This window comes from Lucilia cuprina, chromosome 5 (genome assembly GCF_022045245.1).
Source record: "Lucilia cuprina isolate Lc7/37 chromosome 5, ASM2204524v1, whole genome shotgun sequence".
Taxonomy (NCBI): Eukaryota; Metazoa; Arthropoda; class Insecta; order Diptera; family Calliphoridae; genus Lucilia; species Lucilia cuprina.
Window position 1 is genome coordinate 38,311,397 of NC_060953.1, and position 16,297 is coordinate 38,327,693.

Sequence of the window (16,297 nt, forward strand, 5' to 3'; positions counted from 1 at the left end):
AGTGACTGTGGGACTAAGCGTTGGAAATGGGTTGGAGTCAATTGTATATGATACGGAATGAATGTAGAGGTATGCAGGCCTCATCCACCCGTATATCTAAATGAGTGTGTCGTATGTTTTTCTCTATGAATGTGTCGAATAAATAAGATGTGTGCTGGGTTGAATGATGATGGATGACTTATGGTACTTTATCATTCATTAAAATTATATTTTTTGAATTGTATATAATATTGAACACATAAACATAAAATTTTTGATTAAATGATAATCTATTAGATATATTTTATAGTACTTTTTTTCAAATAGTACTTTCGAAATTTTTCATAATGTAGAAGCTAAATGAATTCGAATATAATATTCACATGATATTGTACGTATAAAACTAAAACATTAAAATTTTTAATCAATTTTAATTTTATATAAAAGTAAACAAAATTTAGCATGTATTTTATTTAAGTTAGGGTAGCGAACCACCCAAGATATGCTAGTCATAATATAACAGAGCATTAAATTTTGGTTTGGAGCCACCCTAATGCTCATTTATGTATATGAGTTTTCTACATGTGTAATTACACTAAAATTGTGTAAATAACCTAAAGTAGTAAAGAGAGAATAATGCATAAGTGATTACTAATGCCTGCACGAGAATATAAATATTTAAATAAATGCATATTTCTAATTTGCTTCAATAGTGTTCTAACTCAAAATTATATGCTAAAAATTTACATACACAAAACAAATTTAAAGGCGTTATTTCAACATATTGGAAGCAGTAAAATTTGGCAGTATTTTTTTTTATTTTTGTAAGGTTTTAACTATTTTCAATAGACTTCGTCCTTTTGTTAAACATGTTCATAAAGTTTACATGGATGTTGGATGTGTACAAAAAATATCGATTTTCTTTGAATGCAAAGAAAACAATACAAAACCCATCCAAACAGAATTGATATTTTTTCAAGACCTCTAACAGACGGACAGACAGATAGACCAGAGGACAAGCGGATGGATATAGCAAAAACTCATTCGGAAATTATACTAAATTAATTTTTATACTTCAAGGTATCTTTAGAAGCAAAATTTTTTGGTAGTACAAACATCAGCACAAACCTATTATAAAAAGAAAAAGTTTTAATTACATGTAATATCCAATTGATCTGTAATATTTAAAACTATGTTTTCCAAGTTATAACACATTTAAAGTAAATTGATGAATTTAATACTTAGTTATTTTACAACTTTAGTTATTTAGTTTTGAAAATCAGTTGTACATATTTTAAAATTTAAATGGTCAAATTGTAACCAAAACCAAACGAAGTAAAACCAACTGTATGAAAACCAAAAAAGCAAATATACACTTAAGCTATGAAATATATGTTTGTATATGTAATAGACTATAAAAAATCATACATATATACAAATATTTATGTACATTAGGTTTGTAACTTCATGGAAATATCATAGGAAGTCCTGATAATTTTCCGTAAATAAATAAAAGTTTCATTTTCAGAGGTAACATCAGTACCTTATCATTTTGTCATTCAAACGGGGTAGCCCTAATGTAAATACATATATACGTATGTTCTAATTTATACCATTATAAATGTTACTATTTTAACATTTGTTGTTATTTACATATCTATTATATTTATGTAAAGTAACGAGGAAAATGTATATAAAATTATATAAAATATTTTTTAATTAAATCAAAATTTACACAATGATTCCAAACAAATTATTTTTGCGAACTGAGTAGAGTAGGATGTTTTAGAATAATAATATAAATAATGTATTTCTCAAATACATATTAGTTCTCTTTCGAAGAAAGTGCTGTAAATAGCAATGAGTGTTTACAAGGAAACTTCCAAAATTTTCCTTAATCATCACCACATAATCCGAAAAATTCTCTAAAGAATTGTTAAATCTTGCAATCTACTTTTATGGGTAAAATATGCTCTAGCAAATCGATAACAAAATTCTGAAACGTGTTATACATTAGTCCATACGACGCAACACAAAAAAATTGCATTGATTTTCTTGATCATCACTTATGAGACGCATTGCTGATATATCCTTCACCTTTGTGAAAAAGCTATATAAGCTTGTTATTCTGTTTATAATTTAGAAATATTAATTTTAAGCTACGAATACAATTTGCAACTTCTAATATGTATTTATCGAAGACGGTTTAACAATGTCCGTCTGTTCTTCCTTTTACCGCTCCGTTGTGTATCTTATACACAGGTAGCCATTTACGTTAATGGAATTTCCGGTCCAGTATACTTTACTCAAGTACTCGAGCTATCTAATCTCTTGAAATGGTAGCCTAATTTAAGCCTGAAAAAATAGAATTCAATCACTGGTTAGAGCGAATAGAAGGGGCGGAACCAACATCAGTTGAAAACACCCGATTAATGCTATTAGAAATGCCATATCCCTACAAACATTCTCATCATATAAAGACTCACCTAGATCTCCTAAAATTGTACAACCACACTGCTGCTCTTTCCGCAACAATACCTAACGGATGTAGTTGGTGGTTCAAAAAACATAGATCTATATTTAATTAGCCAAACTTATTTCAGTGGCCAAAATGACCTACTGTGATAAGTTTAACATGTCTAGAGTTCAACACACTAAACCATTAAGGCAAATCGCCGATAAATTAAAACTTCAGATATTACAACTTCACAACGTTACAACCAACTCTACCGATCATCAATCTTTTCTCCATCTAATATCTCATCCAACATTTTTTAAACACAACCTTTTCCTTTGGTTTGTAGAGCTCTTAGAAGCTGGAAGCGGTAACAGAAATTTGACCCGAAAATTTATATTTTACCGTGCATCAAACTTTGAAGTAAGAACACTCTTTCCGTGATTTTGGATTTAAGCCACTGCCACTACATGGATCCCGATGGAAATTCAATCAACTGACCAGCCTGGACAATGTCCAGTAGAACCGGGTGCTCTGGTTCGATCTCATGTTGAACTAATGGAAGAAAAGACTGAGGATACATTTGACATCACCAGTTTATAGTCTCCTTACCAAGGGATTGTAACACACCAAGAAATGGGTCATTCAGCAAGGTAACATGCCCCGGGGGTGTCTTTAATTTCTTCAAAAGGTACTTTTTGAATTTTCTATATAATTGAACTTAGAATTAAACAATTGAGCATGTAGAGCCCTAAATAAGTGCAAACATATAAAATAGGACTTTTAGTAATTTTTTTTTTGTTCTTCAAAAGGTACTTTTTAAAATTTCTAGAATATTGAGTCTAGAAACATAATATTGAAGCATAAAAACATAAAATTTAGAATGTAAATGAGAATTTATAAAATGGAACTTTTTTATTATTGAAAAGGTACGTTTTGAATTTTTTATAATTTTAAGCACTTCGATCTCGGAGTAAGTGATAAAATATAAAAAGGAACTTTTTAGTATTTTTTTGTTCTTCAAATGGTACTGTTTGCGTTTTCTAAAATATTGAGCTTAGAAACATAAAATGAATAATGTAAAGCCCGGAGTAAATGAGAACTTATAAAAAGGCACTTTTGGAAAAACGTACTTTTTGTACTATAATCTTCTATATCTATGAAGAGTTACTTTCTATTACTTTTTCGTTCTTTTATTAATAATGAATCTAGGAATACATATAAAACCAAACATTTAAATTTAAAAAAAAAACAAGTAATAGTGCTATATTCGGCTGTGCCGATTCTTATATACCCTTCACCATAGTGTATTTTAAACATCTTTTATAAATTTTAAATTTTTTCCCGACTACATTATTACATCAAAAGCTAAACAAAAAGAACAACAACAACAACGCTAAACGAAATAAAACACAAAACACACAAGGCACATAAACCAACAGACATCTAAACATACATAAAGAAAAACACAGAAAAACAAAAACAAAAATACAACGCAATGACGCCAACAGCATCCAAATATACAAAAAAATACACAGCTCAATAAAACCAAATACATCTACACACACACATCTTTTTCTAATATACAGTGTTGTTGTTGCTTTTTAAAAAAAAATATGACATTTTTTGATGAAATTTTCAGAGGTTGCCTCGGATTTTTACTCATATCTCCGTTATTTACCGACCGATTTTGCTGATTTTAAAAAGCGATCTTCTTGAAAGCATGTCTAATAGAATTATTGAAATCTCGCCAATATCTGGGGTCCTCTAAAAACTGATTTCAACAGACAGACAGACGGACATGTCTTAATCGACTCCGCTATCTATAAGGATCCAGAATATATATACTTTATAGGGTCGGAAAATTATATTATATAAATTACAAACGGAATGACAAACTTATATATACCCTTCTCACGAAGGTGAAGGGTATAAAAACTTACTGGTACATTTTCGTGTTTGTGCTGGGTATTTTTTCATGTTTTGTAATAAAATACGTATTGATTTGTTTTTGTAACACACTATGGTAAGCGGTGCATAAAATTCGACAGAACAGAATATAACACTCTTACTTATTCTTTTTATAAATTTTATTCTACTCGATATAAAAATTCTGCGTAATTGGTAAACTAATACACATTGCTAACAGAATTTAGTTCATTTTAAAATGCAACAATTTTTAAGAATATTTTCCAATATAAGACTTTAGTTTGTTATTGTAATGAATTGAAATACTAAAATGAATAAATAAAATCCATAATTTTTGAATAATAGATTTTTAATTAAACCAAAACAAGTTTTTTTAAAGTTTTTACGTTTCACAAAAGAACTAATGTAGAATTTTTGACAATGAATTAATTTTTTGTTCTAATTGAATATTAAATAAAAACGGAGTTTAAATTAAGCAGTAAAATAAAGGAGTATTGTTGTACATTATTTATTTTCATAATAGAATTATGAGAATCTATATATAAAACAAGTAAGAAGTAGTCGGGCGAGGCCGAACATATAATACCATACACCTGTATATGAATAATATATGATTTAGTTTTCATAATAAAGCTTTTTATTTGAATTGTACCTTGCCTCAGATATACTTAAACCATTTATTGTTTAATAAAATTGTAAATTTAAGTAAAATTTTGATGGGGGCTTTTTATCGGGTCAAATGCTGATGAACTTAAGCCCTATTCGAGGATTTAGTTGTATGAGTGCTAGGTGAAATAATGTACCGATGTTAACCATTTTCAATAGGGTTCGTCCTTGGGCTAAATCGACTCAGAAAATGATTCTGTGCCGATTTGTATACATAAGAATAAACCCAACATACCCCCCACTAGAGTGGTGTAGTGTATAACAAGTAAGAGTTCTATATTCGGCTGTGCCAAATCTTATATACCATTCACTATGATGTTTTGAAAAATGTCAGTACGAATTTTATTACAAATCTCAAAAAAAAAAAAAAAAAATCAATTGCAAAACGGTAAGGTACCAAAAAGTCCCCTTTTACGGATTTTTCATGTTTCTAGGTTTAATATTATAGAAATTTTAAAAAAGTACTGTATGAAGAACGAAAAAGTACAAAAAAACCTTTTATGGGTTCCCACTTAATCCAGGCTCTAAATAATTAATTTCATGTTTAAAAGGTTCTCATCTAATTCCGTACTTAATTGCATATCCCTTGGTTCAATATTTTAGACTTTTCCAAAAGTACCTTTTGAAATTCTCACCTAATTCAGACTGTACACACTTAATTTCATATTTCTAGGTTCAATAGTATCGAAAATGCAAAAAGTACCTTCTGAAAAACGAAAATGTACCAAAAGGTTCCCTTTTATGGCTTCTAACTAAGGCCAGGCTCCACATGTATAATTTCATGTTTCTAGCCAATAACATCACACTAGTGCCGATCTCTTTCTGCTACTCTTGCTCTGCTGCTCTCGTTCTGCATTGTTTTTATAAAGAAGAGTACAATAACACGTATGATTATGTATTTTATTTTTGTTTTTTGCAATTTCTGTTTGAGAATAAATAAAAAATCTCAATTTTTGATGAAATAAATGTTAAATTTTAAAATGCTAAAATTTACGTACACAATAGTATGTCATTGGAGGCAAATACTTATTACAAACGTTTACAATTAATTCAAAAATAAGTGGTTGTAAATCTCCCGAAAAACTTAGAGCTGTACAGGCAAGAGGCTGCAAAAAAGTATCTTTTGAAAAACGAAAAAGTACAAAAGGTCCCTTTTTATGGGATCTGTCTTAATATGGGTTCTACATTCCTAATTACATGTCTCTAGGTTTAATATTCTAGAAATTCCAAAAAGTACATTTTGAAGAATGAAAAAGTACCAAAAAGTTTCCTTTTTTTTTTATTCTCACATAATCCAGGCTCTGTATGCAAAATTGTATGTTTGTACATTTTAAAGAATGAAAAAATTTTGGAATATTTTTGATCTTTAAACCATTTTCAACAGGTCTTAGAGTCAAAAGAAGAGATTGTACAAAGTTCATCAAAATATCTTAAAATTTTAAGTTTCACACAAGTTTTACAAGGACCCACTGTAGTGGTGTAGGGTATAAACAATTTCAATATATTTTATTTTAATTTAGATACACAGTCTTCGCCTTACCAATACCCACTCGGGTGATTTTTTCATTTTTATCTCTTTAATAATTCGGGAAATTTTGCTCCAATTTTAGAGAAATTCGTTAAACAAATTCGTAAGTTCTATAAAATTCCGAAAAAATTTAAATCTTTAATTTTTTAAAGTTTTTTTTTTACTCACAGTTTTATAGGTAACTTGTAACTATTTCTACTTAAATTTGTATTTACCTTTATCTTTTCTTCCAAAAGATCTTAATCAAGAGAAATTTAACAAAAATATTTGCTATTAACACCTAAACGGTCAACTGTTAAACAATATAGTTCATAAAGGAAACAATATGAAGTGAAAATTATCTTTAAACAAGATTTTTAATCAAACTCATTACCACTTTAGAAAAGGTAACGTATGTAACAACTACATATTATCCATACAAAATCAACATAAAATGAGTCTTTTCCCCCAATATGATGTGTAAATTTGCACATTAATTGTTGCTGTTGCAATGTGTTATTATGATGATTTCCTTTGTTATTGTTGTTATTTTGTTAATACGAAATGATGTTGCATTTACAGTTGTTTTTTTTTTCTTGTTTTTTGTCAACAATTGTATTCTTTGTTTGTTTCTACATTCTGTTGTCATTGTATTTTCTACGGTATGATTTCAATTGCATGTTGTGGCATGACAATAAGTGTGAAATGAATGAATATATGAATGTATATAACAATGTGCTAAGGTATGTTTGTATGTATATGAATATATCTGTGTGTTATGCAACGGACCTAGTAACCCACCAAACCAACAAACAAGTAACCATCCAACCAAATGACCAGAATACAAGTACTTATGTAGCCGACCAACAAAAACAAAAACAACAGCAATCTTAAACAATTTTGTTATTATTGTCTTTGTTGCTTTTAATGTTGCAACTGTTGTGTTGTGGAAATTAGTAGCAGCTGAAATTAACTTCAATAAAAGGACACTTTTATAAAGTTTCTCTTGTCTTTTTAATGTGCTTGTATATCTGCAGCTACTTCCAATTGTATGTACTTGTATATACATATGTATGTATGTGTATGTATGTGTATACTATTTAAACTTTTCTACTTTTTCAGTCCAATAATAGTTGAAACAATCGTAATGCAGAACATTATTCTGAAGTTGTCTTTCATTTATGTTTCATATTGTTTTACCCCTGCTGCAGCAACATCACCATCATTGGTATCTCGGTACTTACTAACCAACACCACTTGACATACATGGTACTTGGAGTGCGTATATCTGAGTATTGGTTTGTATAAATCTGTGTGTTGCAAGATGATGATGATGATGATGTAGGCTTCGTTGGGTTTTAGTTGCTCTTCTTTATTGTCTGTGGTACTTGTGTGCTGTGTTGCCTATACAAACATTGCAAGTGGTTTTTTGGAAACATATTTTTATGTATAAACATATAATGTACATTTTAGTCTCTTTATTTCGGTTTCATTAAATTCCTTTATGCATTTATTTCTATGTGGTTGTTTATGCTAAAATATAATGTGTTTCCAAATATGAGTAAAATGGAAATGTATAGGGTAAGCTGTTAAAATATTTATACTCTACACTACTGCAGTAACACCCACAAATATTGGTCTTTCTCCCCTACTTAAAGTTTACCATTCGGCTGAAAATTATTTCTACAATAGTATCCTGTGAACGGGACTCTTAAACTCATAATCATGTTAAATATTCTTATATCACGATCGATCATCGTTAAACATAAACAATAAGAAGTTATAGTCGGGCGAGGCCGACCATATAATACCCTACACCTGTATACGAATAAAATGTGATTTAATTTTCATAAATAATTTAAGTTAAATTGTACCTTGCCTCAGATATACTAAAGCATTTTACTGTATAATAAAACAGTGGATATTAAAGTAAAATTTTGATGGGGGCTTTTTTTAGAGGGGCTAGGGTCAAATGAGGCCCCATAATTATTAAGTTCATCAGGGTCATCAAGTTCATCAGGGTCATCAAGTTCATCAGGGTCATCAAGACTAGTATAGAGCTTTTTGTCGAGATACGAGCATATTAAACATAATTATGAACTTAAAAGCCCTGTTTGGCGGGTTCAGTTCTATGGGGCTAGGTGAAATAATGGACCGATGTTAATAATTTTCAATAGGCTTCGTCTATGGTATAATAGAAGATCATGTGCCAAATTTCATTGAATTATCTCCAAAATTGCAACCTGTAGTTTGATTAAAATGCTTACAAGCCCTATTCGGGGGTACAGTTGTATGGGGGCTAGGTGAAATAATGGACCGGTCTTAACGATTTTCAATAGGATTCGTCCCTGGTATAATAGAAGATTATGTACTAAATTATCTTCAAAATTGCGGCCTGTAGTTTGATTACAAGGTTTACATGGACGGACGGACGGACTGACGGAAGGATGGACTCAGAACTCATACTCAGAAAATGATCATAAGCCGATTGGTATACTTTAAGGTATACTTTACCCACTTAAGTAGTGTAGGGTATAAATGTTTTGGTAATCATCATAATACAAAGCTCGGTAAATTTTGAGAGGGATTACAAAAACACGACTTTGGTTTTCTAGCAGTCACTTTGATTTTGTATCGATCCATAATCGGTCGTAGTCTCCATATATTTCCTTACAAGATGTCGGTATAAATGGTGTGTTTTACGTTTCAGACCAATTTAAGAATTTTGCCATCGATTTGTAAGAGCATATTTTTGCATATTTTTTGACCTTTGTAACATAATTAAGGCATACATACGAGTTTTTACAGCATATTTCACTCCTTTAGAGCATATTGTGATGTTTTTTTTATATTTTTGTATATTTGAAAAACATTTTTCTACAAAATTTAATCTTATTTTTTCAGAAAATATTATATTTTAAATTTTTTTAAAAATTGTTTATTTTCTTTGGTAAAACTTGAATGGAAAAAAATGCAGTAGTTTCATAAAATTGATAGCTTTGGATGTCATGAGACCAATAATTTTTTAATCGTTTAAAAAACTATTAATGATAACAATAATAATATGAAAATTTCTATTAAAATGTAAGTTGACAAGCTTTGCATATAAGTAAAAGAAAGGTGTCGAACTTTAACATTTGAAATTTGTTTCTTGGGGCATCAAATGACTTTATGTTGTTTGTTGGTTGCTTGGAAATAAAACGGAAATCTATTAAAGTATTTCTTAAAACTATGAGCTGAATCAATTATCAAATCTTGTAGAATGAAATATGACATTAAATATTGAATATTACATTACATTTTCAGTCTTCTTGAGCTTTTCAATGCTAAAAAATAAGGAGACAATTTATTTTTAGAGCATATTTCGAGTTTTTTAATGCATATTTTAAGCGCTTAAAACTCTTTTTTTTTAGAGCATATTTGCGGTTTCCCTGATTATATTATACTCATGATGGGTAATACAGCAAAGCCGGTATTGAAATGTTAGTTAGTTAATTAGTTATTTAGTTAGTTAGTTAGTTAGTTAGTTAGTTAGTTAGTTAGTTAGTTAGTTAGTTAGTTAGTTGCACAACCTAATTTCATTATACACATTTACATCTACATATTCTCTTCTTATTTACTTAGAAATTGTAAGTTACAATATGTTGTTGCTAATTTTGAACACATATAAATAGCAATTATAGTAGATTTTAGAGTTCAAGGAATAAATATAAAACAAATTAAATTTTATGACATTCTGCAGGGAGTAAATATGTACAATTTCGTTAAGCCAGAGAGTTTGTAATTACTTTTACGCTAACAATATTCACAAACACAACAGAACTCATGTAAAGCCTTTTGAATATTTACTGTTAAAATAACGAACACGTAATTCGCAGAAAACAAACAATACTTTTATTAGCATTTGTTTACCCTACAGAATTATAGTATAGAGGACATGTACGTCTGTCTGTCCGGCTTGTTGGCTGTCCATGTAAAACTTGTGCGCAATGTACTAACCGCAGTTTTCAAGATATTTTGGTGAAATTTGGATCATTCGTGTTTTTATACTCTACACCACTTTAGTTCCCCCCGGGGGCATGTTACCTTGGCAAAGACCTCCGCCTTGGTGTTATTGCAATCCCGGGGTATAAAGAGGGCCCAATACCTCCAATCTGACCGGGATTGAAAAATTGGTGTCTCAGTCTACTGCTTGGCTTAGTCCTTGCATAGATTGCCAGAGGTCTGACCAGAGCACCGCATAATCTGGTACTACGGGTGGCCAGTAGTAGTACGATCGTGCTTCGGTCCATCGGTTACGTCTCTAGGTGCTGTTGCCGAATCAACAGAGCCATAGTAGTGTGGTTGTCTTACAACGTGACTACTTTGGCAAGAGATTAGATAGCTCGAGTACTCCAGCAAAGTACTTGCGCATGGTACCGGTCATAGCCAATGTGCAAAAATTGCCACCTGCGTCTTCATTGAAGACAAAGGGGCGATGGTAGACCGTTCTCAAGTCTACCCTGTGGATGAAAAGGACTATCGACAGTCTACACCACTTTAGTGGGGAGGGTATATTGGGTTTGTGCTGATGTTTGTAACATACAAAAATATTCGTCCTATACCCACCTTAAAGTATACCAATCGGCTTAGAATCATTTTCTGAGTCGATTAAGCTATGTCCGTCCGTCTGGCTGGCTGTCCATGTAAACCTTGTGCGCAAGGTACAGGCCGCAATTTTCAAGATAATTAGATGAAATTTGGCACACACGCTGGTTAAGATCGGTCCATTATTTCGACTAGCCCCCATACAACCGTACCCCCCAAATATGGCCTTTTGGCTTATAATTAATTTAAATGATCCATTATGTTAACAAAAGTCGACAAAACTTAGTTTTATAGAACTTTAAATGACACTACCGATTTTTTCAATGATCGGGCTTCATTTTACCCTATCCCCCATACAAACTCTCCTTCAGAAAATGACTTAAAGGTCAAAATTCACTTACAAACACTAATAACACTTTTAAATTCTACATAAATAATATTGAAGAAGACCTTACTCCCCCTACCAACATTTTTAAGGATAGGTCCATATTTTGCCCTACTCCCCTTTAAGCCCTCTTAAAAAAATCTCTTTTTTTGCCAAAAAAGTAAAAATATTCCGAAATAAAGTTAAAAAAACCAATTGCTTTATTTTTTTGTAGAGTATCATATGGTCGGCTATGCACGACTATACACCAAATGCTTTATTTTTTTTAAATAATCCCCATTTTTAACATACATACTGACTGGTTTAGGGTATCATATGGTCGGCTATGCACGACTATATATTCATACTTGTTTTTTTTTTTTGGTACAGGGACAAAATCTGTTGAAAATTGTAGAAATCGGTTCGTTATTTTAAATATCTCTCGTACAACATATCCCGCAATTTGAGCTTTTTATACCATAAATTAATCAAATACTATTTTCTTTCCTTCGTCTCCCTTACAAACCACCTTCAAAAATTACTTTAACGTCGAAATTGACTTATATCCATTAGTATCGCAATGATATTCTACACAACTAACTATTATTTAAAAATAGGTTTGACCTATACTCCTATAAGAAAACTCATTTAGAAAATTATTTATTATATAAAACTTTCAAAAAACACTCTATTATATATACATATATTGCAAAACTACTTGTCATTTAGATAAACCTTAATTAAATTCTATTTAAAGTTTTTCCTAAATGTTCTAGGAAAAAATTAACAACTAGAGATTTCACAAGAAAAGGACATGAATTAGCTATTTCACAGCATTTTACATTTACAGAAAAAACACAGTTTTGTATGTATTTGTATTGTAAGCATTTTCGCTTTAATTATACACTTTAGATGTTTAATCTATTTGTTACTCGCGTAATTGAAATGTTCATTGTAAACGATAAAAGAAATGTTGTTTTACGTATTTGCAGTCCAACTGCAGAATAGTGGATCGGTCAGTACAATCGAAACGTATGGCATGTGTGTAGCAAGCAAGCGTTATGTAAACCCAGAGATTTAGAATTAATGTAAGAGTCCAGCATAATTGTTTAACATGTTTTAACTGTGCAGTGGAAGAAAAAAAAACAGCTGTTGTTAAATAAGGGATTCCCTTTGGGTGTGAGTTAAAACATTTTATATAAGCCTTTGAACATATTTAAAGAATATATATCACCGTACAACAAATTGGGAAAAATTGTTGCACACATGAGCAAGATCCTATACGTTGGAAACTACATACTTGATATATTTAAACTACATTTTTGTTTTTTTATTTTCTGATCGTTTCTTCCTTTAAAAGGATATTAAAGTTTAAAAGGAAGAGTAAGTATAATTATATTTAGCTTAAATTTGGTTTGGTCTAGTAGGTCAATATAGGTATCGATTGAAAGAGGAGAATAACAGTATTTTTACACATAAAATAGTTTTAAAATGTTAGAATAAAAAAATGTCCTTTTAAATTTTAATCCTTATTTTCTATAGTCAGTTTTTTTTTAGAAAAAAATATATGTTATATTTACAAATATGGAGTTGCAGACTCCCAAATTTCATGTCTTTATCTTTATTAGTTTTTTATAAAAAAAATTAAAAGTTAAGATGTATTCAAATTAAAAAATTTTTGTTGAGAATATTTTGTTTAATTTATTATTTATACCAATTACCTACCCCCATTATCCCAATGTCTGTTAATTTTTTATCCTAACGTTAAATTGACAGTTTTCAGACAAAATATCTACCAATTAAACATAACCGTTGGTTGAGATAATATGTCTTAAAATATATAAAATTTTATTTCGTATGATTATGACGATTTAGTTTAACAAATTGTCGCATTATTGTTGTCTTGTGCAGTTCTTTAATCTCTATTTGACTCTAGCCCACATTCAGAAAATTAGTTTTTCTTCAATATGTCGCAATTAAAATAAAGTTCAACATAAATTTTTTATTAGCTAAAATAAAACTACGATATGCATAAATATTTATGTATATCGTGGTTTACTAATTGCACATGATATACCTTCGCACTGTTGTATTTTTTAATAAAAACTATATAATAAACTACTTTGATAACATTATTGGGATGTCAAAGATATTTTTAAAAGATATTTAGAATTTAGAATAACTATAGAGTTCGGAATAATTGTGTTAAATTAAAAAGGAAAATATAATTTCCAAGAAAGGAGTTTAAACATGAAAGGATAAAAAATGCAATATATCCCTAATCGATTGTTATCCTTTCATATTCTTCAAAGTTTCTACTTTTTTAACTTTTTATCATATAGATAAAGAAACTCGGTTCCACAATAACAAATTTCTAATTTTTCTTCATATTTTAACAAAAAAAGGACTTTGAAATTTTTAGAGGAGAAACTTTTATTAATTAATTTATTGAGATATATAAAAAATATTATAAAAATTAAACAAATGGAGCTATGAAGACCAAATTTCAGACTTTTGTACTCCGTTCTAATGTCTTTATTATGAATAGTTTTTGTTGAACAATTTCGTATAAAATTTCAAGAATAATAAAGGATAAACTTTTATAAGGATATTTTTTACATCTTTTTATTCTTAAAAAATAAAACAAAATACGAGATAAAAATACTGCAATTGTCCTCTTTAGTTTGATAGCCATATTGTTATAATAGGGTGGCTTAAAATATTTTATAAAAATTTTTGAAAATTGTATGCACCTCAAATTTTAAAGTCCTTTTAAAAGGACAAACGATCAGAAAATGAAAAACTGAGTACGCAGTTATACGATATAAATTATGTGCTTTCGTATGTATATGGTTTGGTTCGTGTATGAAAATGGTGTTGGGCGGTGTATTATTTGGTTAATTTACATAATATAAATATGAAAATATTTTGAATCTCAAAATTATATAAAAATTTAATTCCTTAAGGGAAATTCTATGTTTTAAATGTTTAAATCCTCGATTCAAAAAAAAAAAGAAAATACACGAAAAACAAGCTGAATGACTTACCATTAAGTACATGTACACGCACGCTGGCAACATCTGCATTTGAAGGTGCACACGAATATTTACCAGAATCGGCTAAATCGGCATTTTGTATCAGCAGAAATGATGTTGTTACATCGCCCTTTTCCGTAATCACCGATACGCCACCTCTTGATGAATCATAATTAATGACCTATAAATTAAAACGGAAATATCAGGTAGATGGAGACATGGTAAAGAAACAAAAACATATTGGAACAAATTTGGCAATATTAACAGCACTAGCATTGCATGGGTAAATAATTTTGAAAATAAATAGGATAAAAATATATAAATTATAAAATACAATGTAATCAAAAATTCGAGATAATTTAAAAAGTTCCGCAAAAATGTATATAACAAGATTAGACTAAATATTTGTCATATGCAGCTGATTATCATATTCTAAGTAGATAATCCTTTTCTTCTGTCCCAGCCTCCATGTAAAGTTTTCCTCAGAAAATTTAGTTTTTGTTCATAAATCGCTTGAGTTTATTATATACATATTTTCCATTTATTTTAATTTAAACATCAAAACATTTAATTCAATTATTCAATAATAATAAAACTTTTCAAAATTTTGCAAATAATTTTTGTCATTATAGAAAAAAATAAATACCATTTTACACAATTCGCAAAACTTTTGAATGTCATTAAATAATCAAATATTTTACACATTTCAACTAAATAGTCTTCTCTTTCTCTCTTTTTTGTAAAATATATAAATTGGCTTTGACAAAGTAAGAAAAATTGTCGCCGCTATTACAACCACATAGAAAATGAAACAAAAATTGTTATGACAAGAACCAACAAACTAATTGCTAGAGAATATATAATGGGAAATTATTATTATAAAAGGATTAAAGTCATTAAAATATATTGCATATAAATAATCATAGTTATTATAATGTTTGCAATAGAGTAGGTTGGAACGAAAGAGATTTTAAAATTGAAAGGAAAGTGAAAATTTATTAACAGAAATGTTGAAAATATTAGCTCTTTTATCTGAATTAATAATAACAGCATTTTTGTTTTTTTATTATTAAAAAATTTTAAGTTTTAAATTATTTTAATTTTTTTTATTATATAAATTATTCTTGAAACACAACAAAACTACTTAAATAAATAAATTAATTAGAAATACAAAAATAATATTAAATAATTCCAAATGAGCAATTTAATCACATACATAAGTTCATTCATCAACGTATGAATGATATTTATTACTCATACGTACAGTTGTAACACGTTCTCTTAATTTTCTGAAAACTATTGCATATTTTTGCACTTTAATTAATATATAACAATGATCCATCGATCGATCGATTCATCCCGTATCATATACAATTAATACCAACTAATTTCGAATGCTTGATCCCACAGTCACTTCTCTGTGGGGTATCTGTTGTTTCGGCAACAACTTATACCGAAATATTGACTTTACCTTACATCTCGCAACTTACTCTTCCCGCGACAGCCACTACGTGGATCTCAAAGGAACCTTAACCAACTGACCAGCAAGGGCATAGTCCTGCGGGCAACTGGCCACCGGTAGTGCCAGATTATGCGATGCTCTAGTCTGACCTCTTTTCAATCTATGTAAGGACTAAGCCAGACAGTAGACTGTAACCATTTTTTTAATCCCAGCTAGACTAGATGTATTCAAAAACCCCACTATTCCCCGGGATTGCAATAACACCAATGCTTCACCAAGGTAACATGCCCCCGGGGGGATTCTGTCTGTCTGT

At 29.7% G+C, this 16,297-nt stretch overlaps 1 protein-coding gene across 3 annotated transcripts in view; it reads right to left on the bottom strand.

The window, feature by feature from the left end:
• Window positions 1-16,297, bottom strand: part of LOC111684993 (kin of IRRE-like protein 2) — a 110,356-nt gene that overhangs the window by 64,271 nt on the left and 29,788 nt on the right. For all 3 annotated transcript variants that reach the window (XM_046953142.1, XM_023447227.2, XM_046953143.1), the window contains exon 4: window positions 14,535-14,703. In XM_046953142.1, coding sequence (XP_046809098.1) covers window positions 14,535-14,703 — 169 coding nt within the window. The remainder of the gene's footprint in view (window positions 1-14,534; window positions 14,704-16,297) is intronic.